Source organism: Guillardia theta (genome assembly GCF_000315625.1).
Source record: "Guillardia theta CCMP2712 unplaced genomic scaffold GUITHscaffold_14, whole genome shotgun sequence".
Classification (NCBI taxonomy): Eukaryota; class Cryptophyceae; order Pyrenomonadales; family Geminigeraceae; genus Guillardia; species Guillardia theta.
In genome coordinates, this window is record NW_005434660.1 from 345,399 (window position 1) to 361,678 (window position 16,280).

General features: G+C 48.9%; 6 protein-coding genes across 6 annotated transcripts; 3 read left to right on the forward strand and 3 right to left on the reverse strand.

Moving 5' to 3' along the window:
* Positions 1-3,963: 3,963 nt before the first annotated feature.
* GUITHDRAFT_151170 (hypothetical protein) lies at positions 3,964-4,714 on the forward strand. The gene has a single exon (XM_005837410.1). The coding sequence runs from the start codon at positions 4,046-4,048 to the stop codon at positions 4,628-4,630; it is 585 nt and encodes a 194-aa protein (XP_005837467.1). The 5' UTR covers positions 3,964-4,045; the 3' UTR covers positions 4,631-4,714.
* Positions 4,715-4,832: 118 nt separating this feature from the next.
* Positions 4,833-6,841, reverse strand: GUITHDRAFT_135154 (hypothetical protein; the record flags this gene model as incomplete). The annotated part of the gene is made up of 14 exons (XM_005837411.1): positions 4,833-4,952; positions 5,012-5,137; positions 5,191-5,261; positions 5,323-5,356; positions 5,484-5,549; positions 5,778-5,867; positions 5,919-5,973; positions 6,026-6,116; positions 6,163-6,202; positions 6,274-6,343; positions 6,475-6,551; positions 6,599-6,652; positions 6,703-6,752; positions 6,799-6,841. 14 exons carry the CDS (start codon positions 6,839-6,841, stop codon positions 4,833-4,835), a joined length of 987 nt encoding a protein of 328 aa, XP_005837468.1.
* A 1,645-nt stretch (positions 6,842-8,486) lies between these two features.
* On the forward strand, positions 8,487-9,895 carry GUITHDRAFT_135155 (hypothetical protein; the record flags this gene model as incomplete). Its single annotated transcript, XM_005837412.1, has 9 exons — positions 8,487-8,525; positions 8,677-8,709; positions 8,805-8,858; positions 8,954-9,013; positions 9,101-9,156; positions 9,251-9,332; positions 9,550-9,609; positions 9,659-9,703; positions 9,848-9,895. 9 exons carry the CDS (start codon positions 8,487-8,489, stop codon positions 9,893-9,895), a joined length of 477 nt encoding a protein of 158 aa, XP_005837469.1.
* Positions 9,896-9,987: 92 nt separating this feature from the next.
* On the reverse strand, positions 9,988-10,802 carry GUITHDRAFT_103721 (hypothetical protein; the record flags this gene model as incomplete). Its single annotated transcript, XM_005837413.1, has 5 exons — positions 9,988-10,051; positions 10,250-10,317; positions 10,361-10,410; positions 10,455-10,502; positions 10,691-10,802. 5 exons carry the CDS (start codon positions 10,800-10,802, stop codon positions 9,988-9,990), a joined length of 342 nt encoding a protein of 113 aa, XP_005837470.1.
* A 721-nt stretch (positions 10,803-11,523) lies between these two features.
* Positions 11,524-13,219, reverse strand: GUITHDRAFT_103722 (hypothetical protein; the record flags this gene model as incomplete). The annotated part of the gene is made up of 11 exons (XM_005837414.1): positions 11,524-11,833; positions 11,881-12,053; positions 12,101-12,238; positions 12,285-12,404; positions 12,457-12,525; positions 12,578-12,631; positions 12,678-12,743; positions 12,793-12,853; positions 12,906-12,964; positions 13,046-13,105; positions 13,163-13,219. 11 exons carry the CDS (start codon positions 13,217-13,219, stop codon positions 11,524-11,526), a joined length of 1,167 nt encoding a protein of 388 aa, XP_005837471.1.
* Positions 13,220-13,903: 684 nt separating this feature from the next.
* GUITHDRAFT_161810 (hypothetical protein) lies at positions 13,904-15,799 on the forward strand (the record flags this gene model as incomplete). Its single annotated transcript, XM_005837415.1, has 7 exons — positions 13,904-14,817; positions 14,869-15,050; positions 15,097-15,166; positions 15,215-15,296; positions 15,357-15,439; positions 15,496-15,612; positions 15,662-15,799. Exons 1-7 carry the CDS (start codon positions 13,918-13,920, stop codon positions 15,797-15,799), a joined length of 1,572 nt encoding a protein of 523 aa, XP_005837472.1. The 5' UTR covers positions 13,904-13,917.
* Positions 15,800-16,280: the final 481 nt, after the last annotated feature.

A 16,280-nucleotide genomic window follows, 5' to 3' on the forward strand; every position in this document is an offset into this window, starting at 1 on the left:
CCTCGTCCCCCCCCCCCCCCCCCGTCCCAATAGCCTTGCATACAACCAGCACATTCATGCCCTTTTTACGCGTGCATGGTTAATACCAGCATCTGGACAAGAACATGTCGTCATCCATACAAAATTCTCCTCCAAAGCCTGTCTTTCCAACCCATCATCATTGTTTCAATCCTTATCCTCATGCTCCTCATCTTCGTCGTCATCGTCATCTACGTCTTCTAGTTATCTGTAGCCATCTCGTTGTCTTCGGCTCCAGGCCCTCTGCCATGGCCTTGTCTGCCTGTCTTTCTCATTGCCAATAATCTTTCGGGGACACAGGGCCCCTTGAGGGGCCCAAATCCCCCCAAAGGGCCCTGATTTGAAGACCCTCATACAGCATCTTCCGAAACGGAGAGGGCGCGAAAATGGTGGCATACGAAAGAGGAGGACGGGCACGTTCCGTTGATGAAAACCGCACAAGAAGAGACCCATCCATTGCTGAGATAAGACAACTTGAAGATGACAAAATCTGGGAAATCGCCGTTTTGTTATCGAAAAGCATGTGCTGCAAACAATTTATGAAAGTGCTTGCAGGCATGTCGCGCAGTGTGAAACGGTTGTATGAAGGACTAGAATTGAATCATAGGTACCTAATCGAACTTCAGATAGTGAAAACTGGATCATCAGAGCTATATTCATTGTTTTTTGTGCGATCGAAATCAGCAAATTCACAAAATTTGCTTTTTTCTGCATATTTTGATGTGGCGTTTGGGGAAGATTTCACGGGGAGCGGTGAAGTCTGGGTTGTTTTGGTATTTCATGGACACCCCTCCAATAGACAGTTGGTTTGGAGACGGATTGAGCTGCCGTGCCGGAGGAATCTTCGAGTTTGTGCTGTGGAAGGAAATTCACAATTTGCTATGTAGTCCTCGCTAGTTCTGTCATGCTCATCAAGTAGGCATCTAAAAACGAGTTGAACCTAACGTCAGTGTCATGACGATATCGTCTCCTTCCTTTTGTGAGATTTCACTTGCCTAATCCCACTGAAACTGCGATTTTTCATCATGTTCTGTCAATGTACAAACTGACAATCGCAAGGATTTTTTCGATGACAAGTTCAACATTGAGAACTATGGATGCCCACTTCAACCGTCAATGAATGTGGTACTTGGAAGCCTTTGTTTACACATGGATAATTCATATTGAGGTGAGAATATGATGCTTTCATGGGCTCGCGAATGTTGGTGTTGATACGAGTGCAGGAATGTTGGAACTGAGGTTTGCCCAGGCTTTTCATGTAGGAAACTCCAGTTGTTCACTCGGATATTCATTGCTCGACTCATGGAACTCGGATTTAGGCATCTGGAACTCAGTTCGTATCTGAAAGAAAGCTGCTATCACAGCACACCATGGAGATAATACTCCACTTCCACGCTTGAATTTCGAACAGTATTCTTGAAACTTGTGAAGAAACTTGTCAATCCCAATGATGAACACCTAAAACTATGTCTACCATTGCAGTTTGATGCGTGGAGTAGACTTTCTGTGACAGAGCCGCCGAGTTTGAACGCGGACAGGTGTTTTATTCAGACCTCGCGTCAAACTTGGTTGCAGAAGGTGAAAAAGAGGCCCCTTCCAAATCATGCATTTGCGGACGCAATTGATCATGAACCACCAACGCAACCATCTAGAATACAAAGGTGATCACCTCTTGTATGATTCTGATTCAGATTTTCTTAAATTCTTTGACGTTCCATGTTGTCACTCTAGCATAATTGCAAGTATGTGTCGAAGAGGGGAGGTCAACGAAATAGTTTCGTAATGCAAAATTGAAGCATTTTCCCATTGTCGAGGCTCGTGATGCTTTGCATGTGCTTCCTTGAGATGATTGAAGATGGTTGCTCTCTGGTTTTGGTTCATAAATGTGGAAACAAAATCATGAACAATGTAAACCGATCCAATGTTGGAAATTCACATTTAGCAGACAATCCCAACAAAATCATGAGCGAGAAATACAAACAAGGTACAATACGCAAGAGAATGAAAGGAATTGTCAGTCATAGATATAGATTTCGAGATCATAAGGGTTTGAGCGTTGTGCAGCTTCATGATTCCAGTCTATTCACACTGACATTCGGTCTGAATTCGTTGTGTCAGGAATTTACAAGCAGAAAAACTGTATAAAAAGTCCATTTGTCGTTGTGTAATAAGCCTACACTCAACTATCTCTGACTTGGACAGGTTCAACAGAGTGTAAAACATCGGTTCAGGTGGGGATTAGTGCACTTGAATGATCTTTCATCGCATTCAGAATGTAGAGAAGAAAATGCAGTACGAATCGACAATGATTACCGATGACAAAAAGAACTGTTGAATCAGTTTGATGAACTTCGACATGCTTGCAATATGTTCATAATATGAAAATGCAATCGAATGAAGTGTTCAACACACTCAACATGCTTCCATTGCCATCTTTGGGTTTAGGGTTCATGAGTTTGGCGAGGCGACCAAATCACATTTTCATATTACAACATGATGAATAACTCATGATGTTACAACTTTCTCGTGAGTCATATACTTTTAGAATGATCTTGGTTGTGATTCAAGTGCAAGAAACATGTTAAAATATCAAGCTACATCCTCATCATCAGCTTTCCTGCGACTACCGCGCGCCATTGTTCGGCAGTAAATAGACCCCCACCACATCTCCAAATACCCCTACCCTATACTTTGACTGCTTTGTGCTTTGAAGCAACCGGGACAAATCAAAAAGCGATGGACCCCTACCCTATTAATTTCCCTAACCCTAAGAAAACTTGCCGAAAATCAAGAAAACGGCAAAAATCAAGGTCTGCAATTTGTGTCCCCGAAAGAATAACAATCTTTCTCCGAGCCTGCCTAGCTTGGATGGACTGTCGGGCACCCTGCAAGGGGGCCGGGCCCGGCCGGACATCCACTGGCATCTTTATACTCAACAGGATACTGAACTCCTGATTGTCCTCGTACTGATTTTTAACTTAACTTTGAGTAAAGACTTGATACTGGTGAACTCATTCGAGTACAGTCAAACACGTGAACTACTCAGGCGGCCCGGCCCGTCTGAATCTGTTGGAAGTCGTCCGGCTGTTGCATGGCCATGCGAGGCGTGGAAGCCAAGCGATGGGAGTTGGAGTCGAAGGTACGTTGGGGGAGGAGGCCCAGCGCCTGTAAAGGATCCAAAGCACTTTACCGCGTGCCATGGCATTAAACATGAAAGTTCAAATATTAGAGGGAAAAATGACAAATATATTTGAAATTTCATTGGAAACACCATGCCTCAGTTATGTCAGCTGCATGGCACCAGAGCGGACTTGCATTGCAGCCACTTGAAATATTTTCGCAGTCAATCTGTTTTTCCTAGAAAATGAAAAGGAATTTTGAAAGGTCTTCCTGAAATCGCTCTATAAGGATCGAAACGCCATGGTTTGCCATGCTGCCCGCATGACCAGTCCACATCATGGATACCACCCCTAAAACGACTACCCTAATTACATGACTCTGAGATACCGGTCATCTTGTCGGCTGATCTGAATTTATCTGGTTTTGCTCCCCTTCTGTCTCCTTCATGGATACCACCCTACCCTTTCATAGACCCACCCCTAGATTGAACACGCACCCTGCAGTGTTCTCCCGTGCAACTGTACACGATGATGCTTGGGCTAGAATTATTGACACTAAAGGTGAAAGAATTGATATGTACTCTTATACTAAATATTCGTATACAATATACCTCAAGTCTTCACATATACCCTCCCTCCGCAGGGAAAATGTATGTCTCTTTACTACCCTTGGTATTAGTACCCACCCTGCCTCAAGAAGCTAAAGTGACGGCTATTGGAACAACTCCGTGCCGTTCCCCATATTACCTCCCCACACTCCTCTAGTTCATTTGCCCTCTTGTTGTTACAAAAGCGATCAATCCTTACCTCCCTTCACTCTACCTCTCCCTTGCCTCCTCCCCTTCTTCTTCCTACACGCCCTTCAGCCTTCTTCTACCTCACTTCTCTTACCTCTCTCATTACTTGCTATGTCCGACTCCCAAGAATCGTCTAACCGCACGACGAGAGACTACAATCAGTATCAGAGCTCACAGCCCAGGTACACGCATTCAAATTCTCCCTTCGTCGCAACGAGCCAGTCAGAGCGGCGCGAAGACTTCTCTTTCGGTAGAGTATGGGAGTTCCTGCAGAAGGATGGGTTGTTCGGAAGGCTTTGCGAAAGCGGAGTGATCGGAAATCCCAATGCTCTCCGTATGTTGGGACAGAGTCATGCCGCGACAAGATTGGACTCGATGTCAACATGCACTTCATGGGCTTCCTCCTCGAGCAGCACGTTCACAGACAGCATTATCAGCTCACGTGGACAAATGTTTGCTGGACCATACTTCTCCTCTGATGAGCAGAGTCAAAGGCTCGAATCAGTGAGTATGGGGATGTCGATGAACTGGTCATATCCCGATGATTCAACGGACCTGTCTTCCAGTGATAGCAAGAAGCGATTTGCCAGCACTTCCTCAGCGGATGCAACCGAGGGAAAGAAGGCAAAGAGGCTTCATCAGGAGGGTCTTGACGATGACTCTGAGCTCAGTATTGGGCCGGGGGTACCGGTTTGAGGCCTGAAAACATGAAATGATGTGTGAAGGTATCCTGTTCTGATTTTAATTATTCATTCGTATGTAAATAAAGTCGTGTACTCTATTCAAACTTGTCACTTGAAGTTTCGAAACCAGGGAAGAACTTTCATAAATCGCGAGCTGATGTACCGTTAGCTCATAACTCTCCCCTGACACTCTCCGAAACGCCATTGCAGTTAGCTCATAACTCTCCCCTGACAGACCTCTGAGCCAGAATCTGCTCAATAGCTCGCAGTCTATGCATAACAACATTTGCAACGGCATCGGGATTGTAAAATTTTCGCACTTCCTCCATCCCAACCTGTCTCAGCACAGAGTTGCTCAACATTCGGATCATCCAACAAGCCTCAGAAGCGGCACCTTTGCGATTCTTTTCGCTTCATTTGGGTTCTCAAAGATTTTCTTAAGAATGTCCATGAGGCCTTTCACTGACGGTCTCGCCCACAGGTGTCCGGTAAACGCTCCCTCCCGAACCGGCTCGAGGCCCTGCCAGCAGGCTCAACGTTTGTAGCCTCGGAGGAGATAACGCAGGGGTTGACCTCAATGGGGATGAGAAAGCTGTTGTAGTCCTTCATGAACTCAGTGTTTCCGCTCCAGTTTGTTGCAACGACTGGAAGACCCTGTAGCAGGCTGAGGGAGATGGGAAAGGTTGACTCGTTTTTGTTGATTACCATGGCCATGGCCTCTATGTGCGGCCTCCCCCACCTTTGCAAGAAAGTCAGGTCATGTCTGAGAGGAGAAACAAGTAGACCCTTCGCCTCGAGATGGGAGAACGAAACAGTCAGAGCTCTGGCAGGAGATGAGATGTGAGAAGACAGAGAGTTAGCTTTACAGCGTAAAGTTGGGTCATTTGCTTCAGCGGTATGTCTTCGTCCAAGACGATGATGTTGCTGATATCCTGGAAGGAAAGAAGATGTTATAAAAATTAAACAGATATGAAGGCTTTCCGAAGGATCGTTCAGTCCCAACTTGTTCGATGCAAACTCGAGAATCTTCTGCTTGAAATCTCCGTCTGTATGATAATGCATGGTCTTTATGTACAAAACCGCCTATGTAGAGCGAAGTTGGCAATGAAAGAGAAGGGAAACGTTATGTAGCATCGCCAAAGAGAATTTAAGAGACTCACTCTGTTCTCTTTGGCTGGAAACTGTGAAAGAAATGCCTCTAGCAAGATATCCCAGCCCTTTCGGGCTTCCCACTTTTCAGGAGAAGTCAGCTGTCGATTCAGATAGCGGAGAACATCTCTATAGAAGTCAAAGACAACTACCTTAAAAACAGAGAGAAACTTGAATCTCTTGTCTGCTGACAGAAGTTTGTGAGGTCTGCCGTCATTGCATCATCCCAATCATCATCTATGAGATCATGAGCTCCTACGAAGATTTTGTTGGGTCGAACAGCTCAGTGTCGACAGCCTCAGGGATAACATGTATGCTCTCTCTGGCAAGTCCAGCGTCCTCGAAAATTTCTTCAACATACCGTCAGCCAGTTCTTCTCATGTAAACGTCTCGCACTTTCATGAAACTTGGACGGGACCCAAATCTCATCCATTGCCTTTTTTGGAAAATTGACAGAACATTGAAGACGAAACGTCAGCTATGTCCGGCAGGTCTTGCTTTCTTTACCTTCAGTCTTCTCAACCATCCATCTGGCAGCCTGTCCGTCTCAAACATTGTTCTCCCGACGGCATACAACCTACAAGCATTCATTCACGGTGAGAGCCTGTCCAGAACCATCTTGCGCTCAGCGCATCTCAACTCTTTCCTTCTCTGACAAACCCCCAATCCTCCTCGTCCCGGCATTCTGCTCTCAAACCTCATATCCACCTGTCTTCTGACGGGCATGTCGACGTCGGGTACATCGGGGTAGGGACGCTCCAGGCCCCGGGCTCGCTATGACAGATCTGCGGGAGGTTTTGAACCCATCAACCGCCCCACGTTGTCCTCTCACATCTATCGTCGATCTCGGAGGAAACCTGGTGTACATTGCCTTCTGTAGTGTTTCCTATCAACAAGATATGATCACGCACACAGCGATTGCAGTAAACACTTTACCTTGACAGCAGCTGGCAACCCCTCAACAAATCTTGGGTTCACCGAATCCCCTGTTTGACGCTCTTACACGCTACGACTGCAGTCGTCGTGTCTCACCGTGTTGCACAACAGCCAGGTTTGCATGCTTGTGCAGCTCCATGATGTAAGAGAGCGCTTCTGAACAATACCCGCCACCACTGAGGAACGGGGCAAACCATCTCACGTTCAGGTTGAGGGGGCGAGAAGACTTGCTCTTGCTTTTTCTCTTTGATTTAGGTTGGTGAGCTGATACGAGAACATCATTTTGAAAAACATCATTGAGGCAACCAAACACGAACATCTGCATGAAGCTAATGTAAGATGTAAAAGCACACAACCAAGAACCCAGACTTCATTACCAGCTCCCCTAGCTGTACGCATCGATACAGTCTCCGTGCAATGGCGTTTCGGCTCGTGCACAGATTCGTTTGAGAGCATATTAGCAACAGAACGATGGTGAAGAAGGCGGTCCCAAGAAAGATCCTACTCATTCCACACGCCCAGGAATCCCACAAAGTAGCAAGGCAGCCTGTTGCTCGACGATTGTTTCTAGTGTGAGCTTTCCTAACAGCTATGTGCCGATGATCCTCTGCTCGCTTGACAATCCAACATCATCTGATCAGCATGCATCTTTCCTCGACCCTCTTGCTCTCCTTTCCATGTCCGCGCTGCTGTCGCCATCGCCTTGCCTGTACTACCAAAACCCTCTGAGGCAGGTGTGGAGAACCATTCGCCACCCACCCCCACTTCACTTTACCCACCCCCAGCTTGCCCCTGCGCCCCATCCCACAAACCAAAGAATCTGAGGACCCACCCCAATATCTCAAATAATTTATGTATGTTCATATGAAATATGCGGTATCCTACTCTCTATCCTCATTTTCATGTCACATCCCAGGTTTGCAACTCAAGTACCCATTGCAAAATTGACAAACCCCCTAAGAGTGCATGGGGTATCTGTGTCATAAACGCTGAATGATAAGCAACATGCTGAGCTTGAGGGTGAGAGATCAGTTCCTCCTCCTCCTCCTCCTCCCCATCATCATCATCATCATCATCATCCTCATCATCATCATCCTCATCATCATCATCCTCATCATCATCATCCTCCTCTTCCTCCTCCTCCTCCACCTCCTCCTCATCATCATCATCATCATCATCATCATCATCATCATCATCATCATCATCATCATCATCATCATCATCATCATCATCATCATCATCGTCGTCGTCGTCGTCGTCATCGTCGTCGTCGTCGTCATCATCATCATCATCATCATCCTTTTCATCATCCTCCTCCTCGTCCTTCACTCTTGCTGTTCTCCACATATACCTTTCCTCTCCTCCTTCCCTCCTCTTCCTTATACCTGTCTCGTTTTCCTCTTTCTCTCTTCTCCTTCCCGCCCCCTTTTGCATCTCTGCCTGTTCCCGATGTTCTTCGCTCATCTCCTCTCTCCCACGCATCCCACATCTGAATCCTCCTGCTTCTTCACTTGCTTCTACTCCTTGCACGCACTTTCGCTGCCCAGTCTGAACATCTTCACTCAGCTCCCTGTGCTGGCAGCCCTCCTCTTGGAGGTTTCTTCCTTCAGTGTTTCCCCGCTTCTCTCAGGACGAGCCCTTCCTGCACAACGGTATTCACTCTCCTCTTCGTGTCACCATACTGACCGAAGTCCAAGCGCTTGCGCGAGCCGAGGACTGAAGAGAGTGTAAGACAGATACAGACTAGAAGGTGATCATGTTGACATGCATATTGCAGCAACGCCATGCGATCTCCTCCTGTCTCCAGAAATCTTGTCATGAAGGTTCGTTCGTTACTATTCACCAAATTCCTTCTCTCTTGCTCCCCTTCTGTCGTTCGTTCTCCTGCTTCCCTCTTCTTCCTTACTCTTACTTGATGTGTCCCCCTCCCGCTCGTTCCCGCCTCTGCCTTCCCTCCCTCACGCCACATCATAGGGCAACGAAGTTGTTATCGAGCCTGACTACAAGGTCGCCGCTGGTTTCCTCGCTGCCGGTGCTGCTCTGTTTGCCCTCAAGGAAGACAAAATGTGTCAGTCCTGCTCTCCAGCTGACTCGGTCGACAGGCCCCAGCTGCCGGCGTTCCCATTGGGGCCCTCGGCGTCTTGTTTGCGGTGCAGGTACTGCCGTTAGAGCTGGACGTGTCGATGCTCGTGCTGTCTGCTGTTGACGGGAGGGTCCCCTTGTGTTGCTGCTGACTTAGATCTCTGGTCAGACTGGGCGAGTGAGGTTTGTGCTTGACGATGAAGCCTTCGAGCTCAAGGTCAAGGGGCAGGTAAGAGTCTTGACATGAAAATGGCCATGGAAGCACTGAGTGGAGAAGGTACTTGCCTAAGTGGGTTTCTCACTTTGTTGATTGCAGTCAGAGCAACAGCTCGACGACAGTGGCGAGAACATTGTTGTAGGAGGAGCGAACAGGTCAGAATAGTGAAAGAAGATTCCATGCATGATTTCTTCACATCGTTGCTTTCGATTGACACACGGAGGATTCTGACGGAGATTTGCAAATCAGATGGAAATACCCAACCTGGGTGAACTATGACTTCTTCCCGTCACTTGAGTTTCCCATCCTCGTTTACTTCAAAGAGAATCAGGTGTGGTGATGTAACAATAAGGGGGGATGGATACCTTTGAATGAGGAAAACAAGGATTAGAAGCTTCACGACCTGAACGAACAGCCCTTGATACGACAAAGATCTTGATTTTGGAGATGAACACAGTACGTTAGAAGTTAAGATAGTGGAGAGCGGGAACACTGGGAGGAGGAGGAAGAGGAGGAAGAGAAGGAGACTGACTACTTTTCTTCTTCAGACTCCTCAGGAGAAGTGGGGAAAGGGCCCCGGAGGTTTTGACAACAGAAACAACGGACAGGTGGGAGGGTAGAGCTTGAAATGCAGGAGATCAGATGATTTGTTGACAGATTCACTTCTTCCCTGCCATCTGCAACACTGAGCAGCTCAACAAGGTCAGCGATCCTTCTATATCGGTTGCCCCAAGATCGACATCTTTGTCTTCTTGTTAACGACTGTCCTCTTCTCGTGCACGCCAAACCCTCGTCGTCATCGTCATCAATCTCTATAGCACACTTGTTGCTCATCAACATCTTTAGGTCTTCATCGAGAAGGGTCTCCCATCTGAGCGGTACAACCCCAAGTAGAGACAACCCAAACAGCTTGTCGTCGATGCACAAACGACAACTTTCATTTCATTCACTTCAAGAATAGAATAAACATTGGCTGGTGTTGAGTTTCAATCGTCATCAGGCTCTCCATCGAACCCTTCCGGTCGCTCCCATTGAGTCCCGTTTGTGACTCTGTCGTGTACAACCGATCAGACGGGAGCATCTTGAAAGAAAAACGCAGAGAGAATTTAGGGGAAATGGAGAACGAAGGAAAGGAACAGGAAGGTGAAAAGGGAATTTGAGGGAAACAGTCCGAGGAAGTGGAGAAGCAGGATGATGAGATGGAGGAAGGGAAGGAGGAAGTGAAGATGGGGGAGGGCAGGGTCTCACTTGTTATAGAAATAAACGTTCCCGTCGTCGTCCCTGAAGGCTTCCCAGACAGCGTTGGGATTTTCCTCCTGCCGAATCGTCACCAGCAATCATTGACAGCATGAGAACAACGTCAACAAGCTGCTCCTCCCTCTCCTGCTTCGAATGAATGTGCATCTTGTCTGCGTTGAGAGTCATGGGAGAGAAGAAGGAGGGCGGTTCCGACCGTCTACGATTGCCAGGGATGGGTGTGTTTCCATAGCCACGGGTTGAGCTGGAGTGAGGGTCAGGTATGCGCAAATGAGGGAAAGGAGAAAGGAGGAGGAGGAGGAGGATAGCGGAAGTGAGAGGGGAAAAGGGGCTAGGACAAGAGAAGAGGGAGAAAGGAGAATCCAAAAAGTAGAGACACGTGGAGTTCCGCGGGGACAGCAATTCTTGCTGAGCAAGGGAAGGATGTCAGACCTAATGACTCGATCTCTTCCCTTTGTCTGCCGGATGGCTCGGCGTCTATCGGCGACGACAGGTCTCTAGCTGAATTGTCGTCCAGCGATGAAGCGTCTACAAGAACGGCCATTACTTGGAATCCGATCAACACAAGAAAAAATTCGTCATATTTTCAAACAACATATGACAACATTCGTCATATCTTGAAACAACAAACCAAAACACTCGTCATATCTTCAAACAAGATGCTTGGATCGCCCAGGGATGTTTTCATCAAGGTCACAAAATAAATCCGAGTGTTATTCTCGTGACAATCAAATCATCGCGTATCCCATTTTCCAAAGTTCAACAATGTCCTAAATTCTCGTTTTCGTCATTGTCAACGTAACCATACTTTGCAATGAACAGCAAAACGATGCCAAGAACCATAGCCCTTAACACTTGCAGACACACCACATGATGTCAACAGCCCCTGATGCCACCCACGGAGAGAACATTTCTCCTCATGATCACAACAAGGTAATGTTCCCCTCTCAGCGCTCTCATCAACCTTGAGGATAGGAGTCGTTCTTCGCTCCATGCAGCTCAAGACGAGGAACAACACTGAGAAAGCAAGTCGGTGAGATGATAAGAGCGGGGATGGGATGGGAGGAGAGAGGGGGGGGGTTGGCGCTAGCAGGAAAGAAGTAGGGATTGATGGACATACAGAACCAGACGAGGGGAGGAATCGATGGATAGAGGCAGAGGCAGAGGGAAAAACAGACGGAGAGATGGACAAAGAGAGGAAAGATAGAATGTGGGAGATGAAAAGGAAAACATGGTAACAAGGAAGGTGAGGAAGTTCCACGCTATCAAGCCGAGGGTAGTGCGCAGGAGATTTCGGAGAGCAACCCGCGAGCTTCTTGACTGGAGGTTTGCTTGCTTCCGTTCTTCTCTGCAGCAGCTCCTTTCGCTTCCCTCCTCGACGATCCTCTCTGACTTCTTCTCGCACTCTTGAGGTCGGGAGGAGAGTCTGGAGGGGGACGAGCGGGCAGGGGAGGAGGTTTCTTCTTGGCCTTGTCCTCCCCATCTGACTTGTTGCTGTCCACAGATTGTATCCTCGTGGAGTGCGACACAACCTGCCTCTCCGCATCGTAACTCTCTATCCCCCCGTCGTTTCTGCTGCGGTTCACGAGTCAACCTCCCTCCTTCAGGGTCCCTCATCTGACCTGGAGGGAGGGAGAGCATGGGCGAGGCTGTTCTGCTGGAGCTGCTGAGCGACGTGCTGGTCCCTCAGGTCGATACGGTTTTCTGCCTCCAGCATGTTCACTCCTCCTCCTCCTCCCAGGTGCTCCACGTTGGTCGGCTCGCCGATGGATGAGATGGGAATCGAAATGTCCTCCTGTCGGCGAGCAAGAAAATATCAGGAAACTGGCGCAACGCAACAACCCAGTGAGAGTAAGTCAATGGCGTTACCTTGAGCCCGCAGGCCTGCGCACACCTGAGGACTGACGGGCTTGCCTCGCTGAAATTGGTGCAGACTTCTCGGGCCATGATGTACTCGGCCTCGAAGTTGGTGAACAAAGCCTGTTGTGACGTCAGTCACGCTGCTGGTACTCCTTTCATCGTCGACCTGCAAGACCTCTGCCATCCTGTCCCTCTTGACAGAGTCCCACAACTCCATGAGGGAAGTTTTTGTTCTGTTCACAGTTGTTTCAAGCGTAGAAAGCTCTTCCTGCATCTCGGATTCGTTCTGTCAGGTGCGCAAGGTCAGGGAAGTCGTCTGATCTCCTTCATCGCACTACATGTTTCTTCTCGCTCTCATGCTTCTTCTTGCTGTACTTCTGGAACGCCTTCTTGTATTCTTGTTTCGCCTGCAATGACATGGCCATCAACATCTCAGGCATTTCGTCGATTAACTTCTACTTTCTTCGTGTCGGCATCCGATTGCTTCTCGATATCCAGCAGTGCGTTGACAACCTTGAATCACCTCAACCCCAGCAAGATCCTTATTGTATTTCCCTACCTTGTATCTGAGAGTGTCGTTGTAAGCCGCCATACTCTCGAGATTCTGTTTGTGTGCTTCTGCAATCTGTTGAAACACACAGTCATCACGGGCACAGGCTAGCAGCAAGATCGACGTTGGTGAGCAGGGCGAGGTCAGGATTGCTTCCATCCTCCGCCATGAGAATGAGTAGGTCGCTAGCATCGGGATCAGATCAGCCATCAACAAGTGGACTGAGGAAGTTCTCACCACACTCCTTGCCAGGCTTTCATGGCCTCCACCGAGGAGAGAAACGCTGCCTTGAACAGCTGCAGTGACACGTTGAGATCAGATCTTTAGAGCTCAAGGGGAGGAAGGGTGGGGGCAGGGCGTTGGAAGCGATGAGTTACCTTGGTGAGATTCTTTCTGTCTAGATTTGCTTTCTTCCAATCGGCCTTGGCCTTCAAGACCTGTAAATGGGAGGGAAGAGGATCAGCAAAGGGGTCTATGTCATAGTCATGGCGTACATCCGCAGGCTCGTTCTCCTGCTTGGAGAGTCCGATGCTTCGGAACAGAGACTTCATGAGAAGGGTTCGATGCTGGAGAGCTTCGCTGTTATGTAGGATCAGATGCTTGTCCACCTAACTTTATGCCCTCCACAGGAAAGGTGGAGGATCCAATATGAACGCAGCTGCGACGACAGTGTGACCAGGGCAGGAAAGTGCTCGATCAATGAAGGTTGGAGTCGACAGTGTAGGAGAGGAGCAAGGGAGAGGACCAATGGCGGGAAACCAGGAGGAGCAGGAGCAGGAGCAGGAGCAGGAGCAGGAGGATGAGAAGGAGCAGGAGCAGGAGCAGGAGCAGGAGCAGGAGCAGGAGGATGAGAAGGAGGAGGAGGTTGTGGTGGAGGAGGAGCAGGAGCAGGAGCAGGAGCAGGAGCTATCGAAAGCTCAAGAAGGCGGCGAACAAGGCGGGTAGCTGGGACCAGGGGGTGTTTGAAGTAGATTGGGGGGGTAAGGGGTTATCACCCTCAGCGTTTAGGCAGAAGAATGTACGGGTCATGAAAACTCCAGCGGTAGCATTGATGTCAGACAGAGGGGTGAAGACAGGGGCAAGTACGGGTACTGGAACGTTGGGATCAATCAGGATCTGCTGGACAGAGGGGGTCCTCTTTCAAACTTTGCCAAATGAACAACTTTGAAGCTTTACATTTTATGACACGCATAGTTCAGCTAAAAGTTTTTGAAGTTTCAAAGTTTGCAAGCGCAAAGGCGGATTTTCGATGTCCTGCCACAGTGCTTTGCGCCGCCGCCTCAATGCGAGGATGGTGAGCTTCAGCGCTAGATACTCCTCCCTCCTTCTTCCTCTTCCTCCCTCCTCCCCTCGCACTACATCCACAAGACTTCAGAAAACCTTCCCTGCCACATCTTGGTCTCCGCCACCGTTCCTGTGCAGGGCTCTGTCATCGAGAAACGAGGTTGAGGAGAGGATCCGGAAGTACGCGAAAGAAGCTTGCAGAGTTGAGGAGCTGCAAGGTTTTGAAGCAAAGGACGTGCTCTCGAGTGCTGTGATTGGTGCTGGAACCATGGGTGGGGGGATTGCAATGTGCCTGGCAGAGAAAAACATCAAGGTGCAACTGATTGACAAAGATCCGAAGATGCTGCAGGGGTGCTTCGAGAGGATGAAGAAGAACTGGGAGAATGCAGTGAGCAAGGGAAAGATCACAAAGGAGGTGCTGGAACAAAGGCTCAAGTGTATTCACCTTCACGACTCCGTGGATGCATGTCGGGGGGTCGATCTGGTGATCGAGGCGATCTTCGAGGACATGAAGGCTAAGAAGGAGATCTTCAAGGAGGTGGACACGGTTGCGAAGGAGGATGCGATCCTCGCCAGCAACACCTCAACTCTCAACATCGATCATATCTTCTCCGACGTCTCCCGCCCTCACAACACTGTTGGGCTGCATTTCTTCTCGCCGGCACAAGTTATGCCGCTGCTGGAGGTTGTCCGCGGAGGAAGCTCCTCCAAACAGACTTTGGCGACAGCGATGAAGCTAGGACAGACGCTCGGAAAGAGTCCTGTGCTTGCAGGAAACTGCTTCGGCTTTATTGGAAACCGAATGTTTGAGTCGTACACCAAGGAAGCCATGTTCTTGCTCGAGGAAGGTGCTCTTCCACACGAGGTTCACGACTCTTTCATCCTCACGATACCTTCTTGATCTTGGTCGGTGCAGGTCGATGAGGCGATTCAAGAGTGGGGGATGGTGATGGGGCCTTTTGCTGTGAGCGACCTGGCAGGAAAGTGTTCCTGGCCTATCGTTGCTTTTTCTCATGGTCGAATGATTGCAGGGTTGGACATCGGGTACCTCATTCGAAAGGAGCAGGGGCTGGTGGATCCTCAGACCCGATCTAAGGAGTGAGGAAGATATCATGTTGTGAGAGGGGTTTTCATCCTTTCTCAGATCGGGAAGATACGCAGGGACGATCGCAGACAGGCTGGTTCTTTCAGGCAGGAAAGGGCAGAAGACACAGGTGCTCAGCAGCGCTGTGGAGGGTATGCGCCATGACCTGTCATGGCAGGGGGGTTTCTATGATTATTCCAAGGGGAGGAATCCAGAAAGAGATCCCTCGGTCGAGGAGATTGTCAAGTCGGTCTCTCGAGGTGCATACCAACTTTGAGTTTGCCAGGGGAGATGACTGTGAACTATGTCTGTGCGAGAAGATCTCGGGGTCACTCGCCGTAAGATACAGAAGGAGGAGATAGTCGAGAGATGCATTCTCAGCCTCGTCAATGAGGGCTATAAGGTTGACATCGTTTGTCAAAATCCTTTCGTATCCCCTGTTGTGACACTCGTCAAAAGATCCTGGACGAAGGGATTGCCAGAGCGTGGACCGACATTGATGTTGTTTATGCCTACGGCTATGGAGCTCGAAACCAGCAGCCCATGACGTATGCGAGAGAACTTGGGATGAAGAAGGTGAAAGGAGGAGGAGGAAGAGGATTGGATCTGTGACATCGCGGTGAAGGTGTTGGAGCTTATTCGCAAGTATCAGAGGCAATGTCCGGATGCTCCTCACTGGAAACCAGCGCAAGGGATTCTAGACGCTCTGAGAGAAGAAGATCGGTTGCGAGCTCAACAGCAGAACGTCCCGTATCTCGGTTAGGAGACTATCATTGATCTTTCTTGTTCAAAGGCAGGAACGGTCCAAAAAACTACAATGAACACGCTGAAACACAACTTGCACTGGCAAAATTAACGACACATCGTGATGATATGCCGGTAAACAGCGATAGGGTGGCTTCATGTGTGGGGGTCCTTCACTCGGAGGCATCTACTGCAATGTTGCTGGTCACGGTCTTTCCCGTAGCATCGAAGAGCCCTGCGGACGAATATCAGAGAGGAAGGGAGGGAGGGAGCGAGGGGGGAAAGGAGGAGCAGAAGGTTTGCCAGGCACCTTGAGTCATCTTGGAAGACTTGGTCTTAGGAGAGAAGCCACAAGTCTTGTCGGTTTCTTCCTTGGCGATGACCTTGACGGCGCTTGCACTTTCGTCTGAGAGAATTTATGAGAAAATGACGCTTCAACCCATGTATTCCTTCCCGTTTCTCCCTCCCCACTTTCCTTCTTGCTTTCCTCCTCCCTTGAC

Coding starts and splice junctions, on each gene's coding strand:
- GUITHDRAFT_151170 (XM_005837410.1), top strand. CDS start 4,046: ATGTCCGACTCCCAAGAATCGTCTAACCGCACGACGAGAGACTACAAT.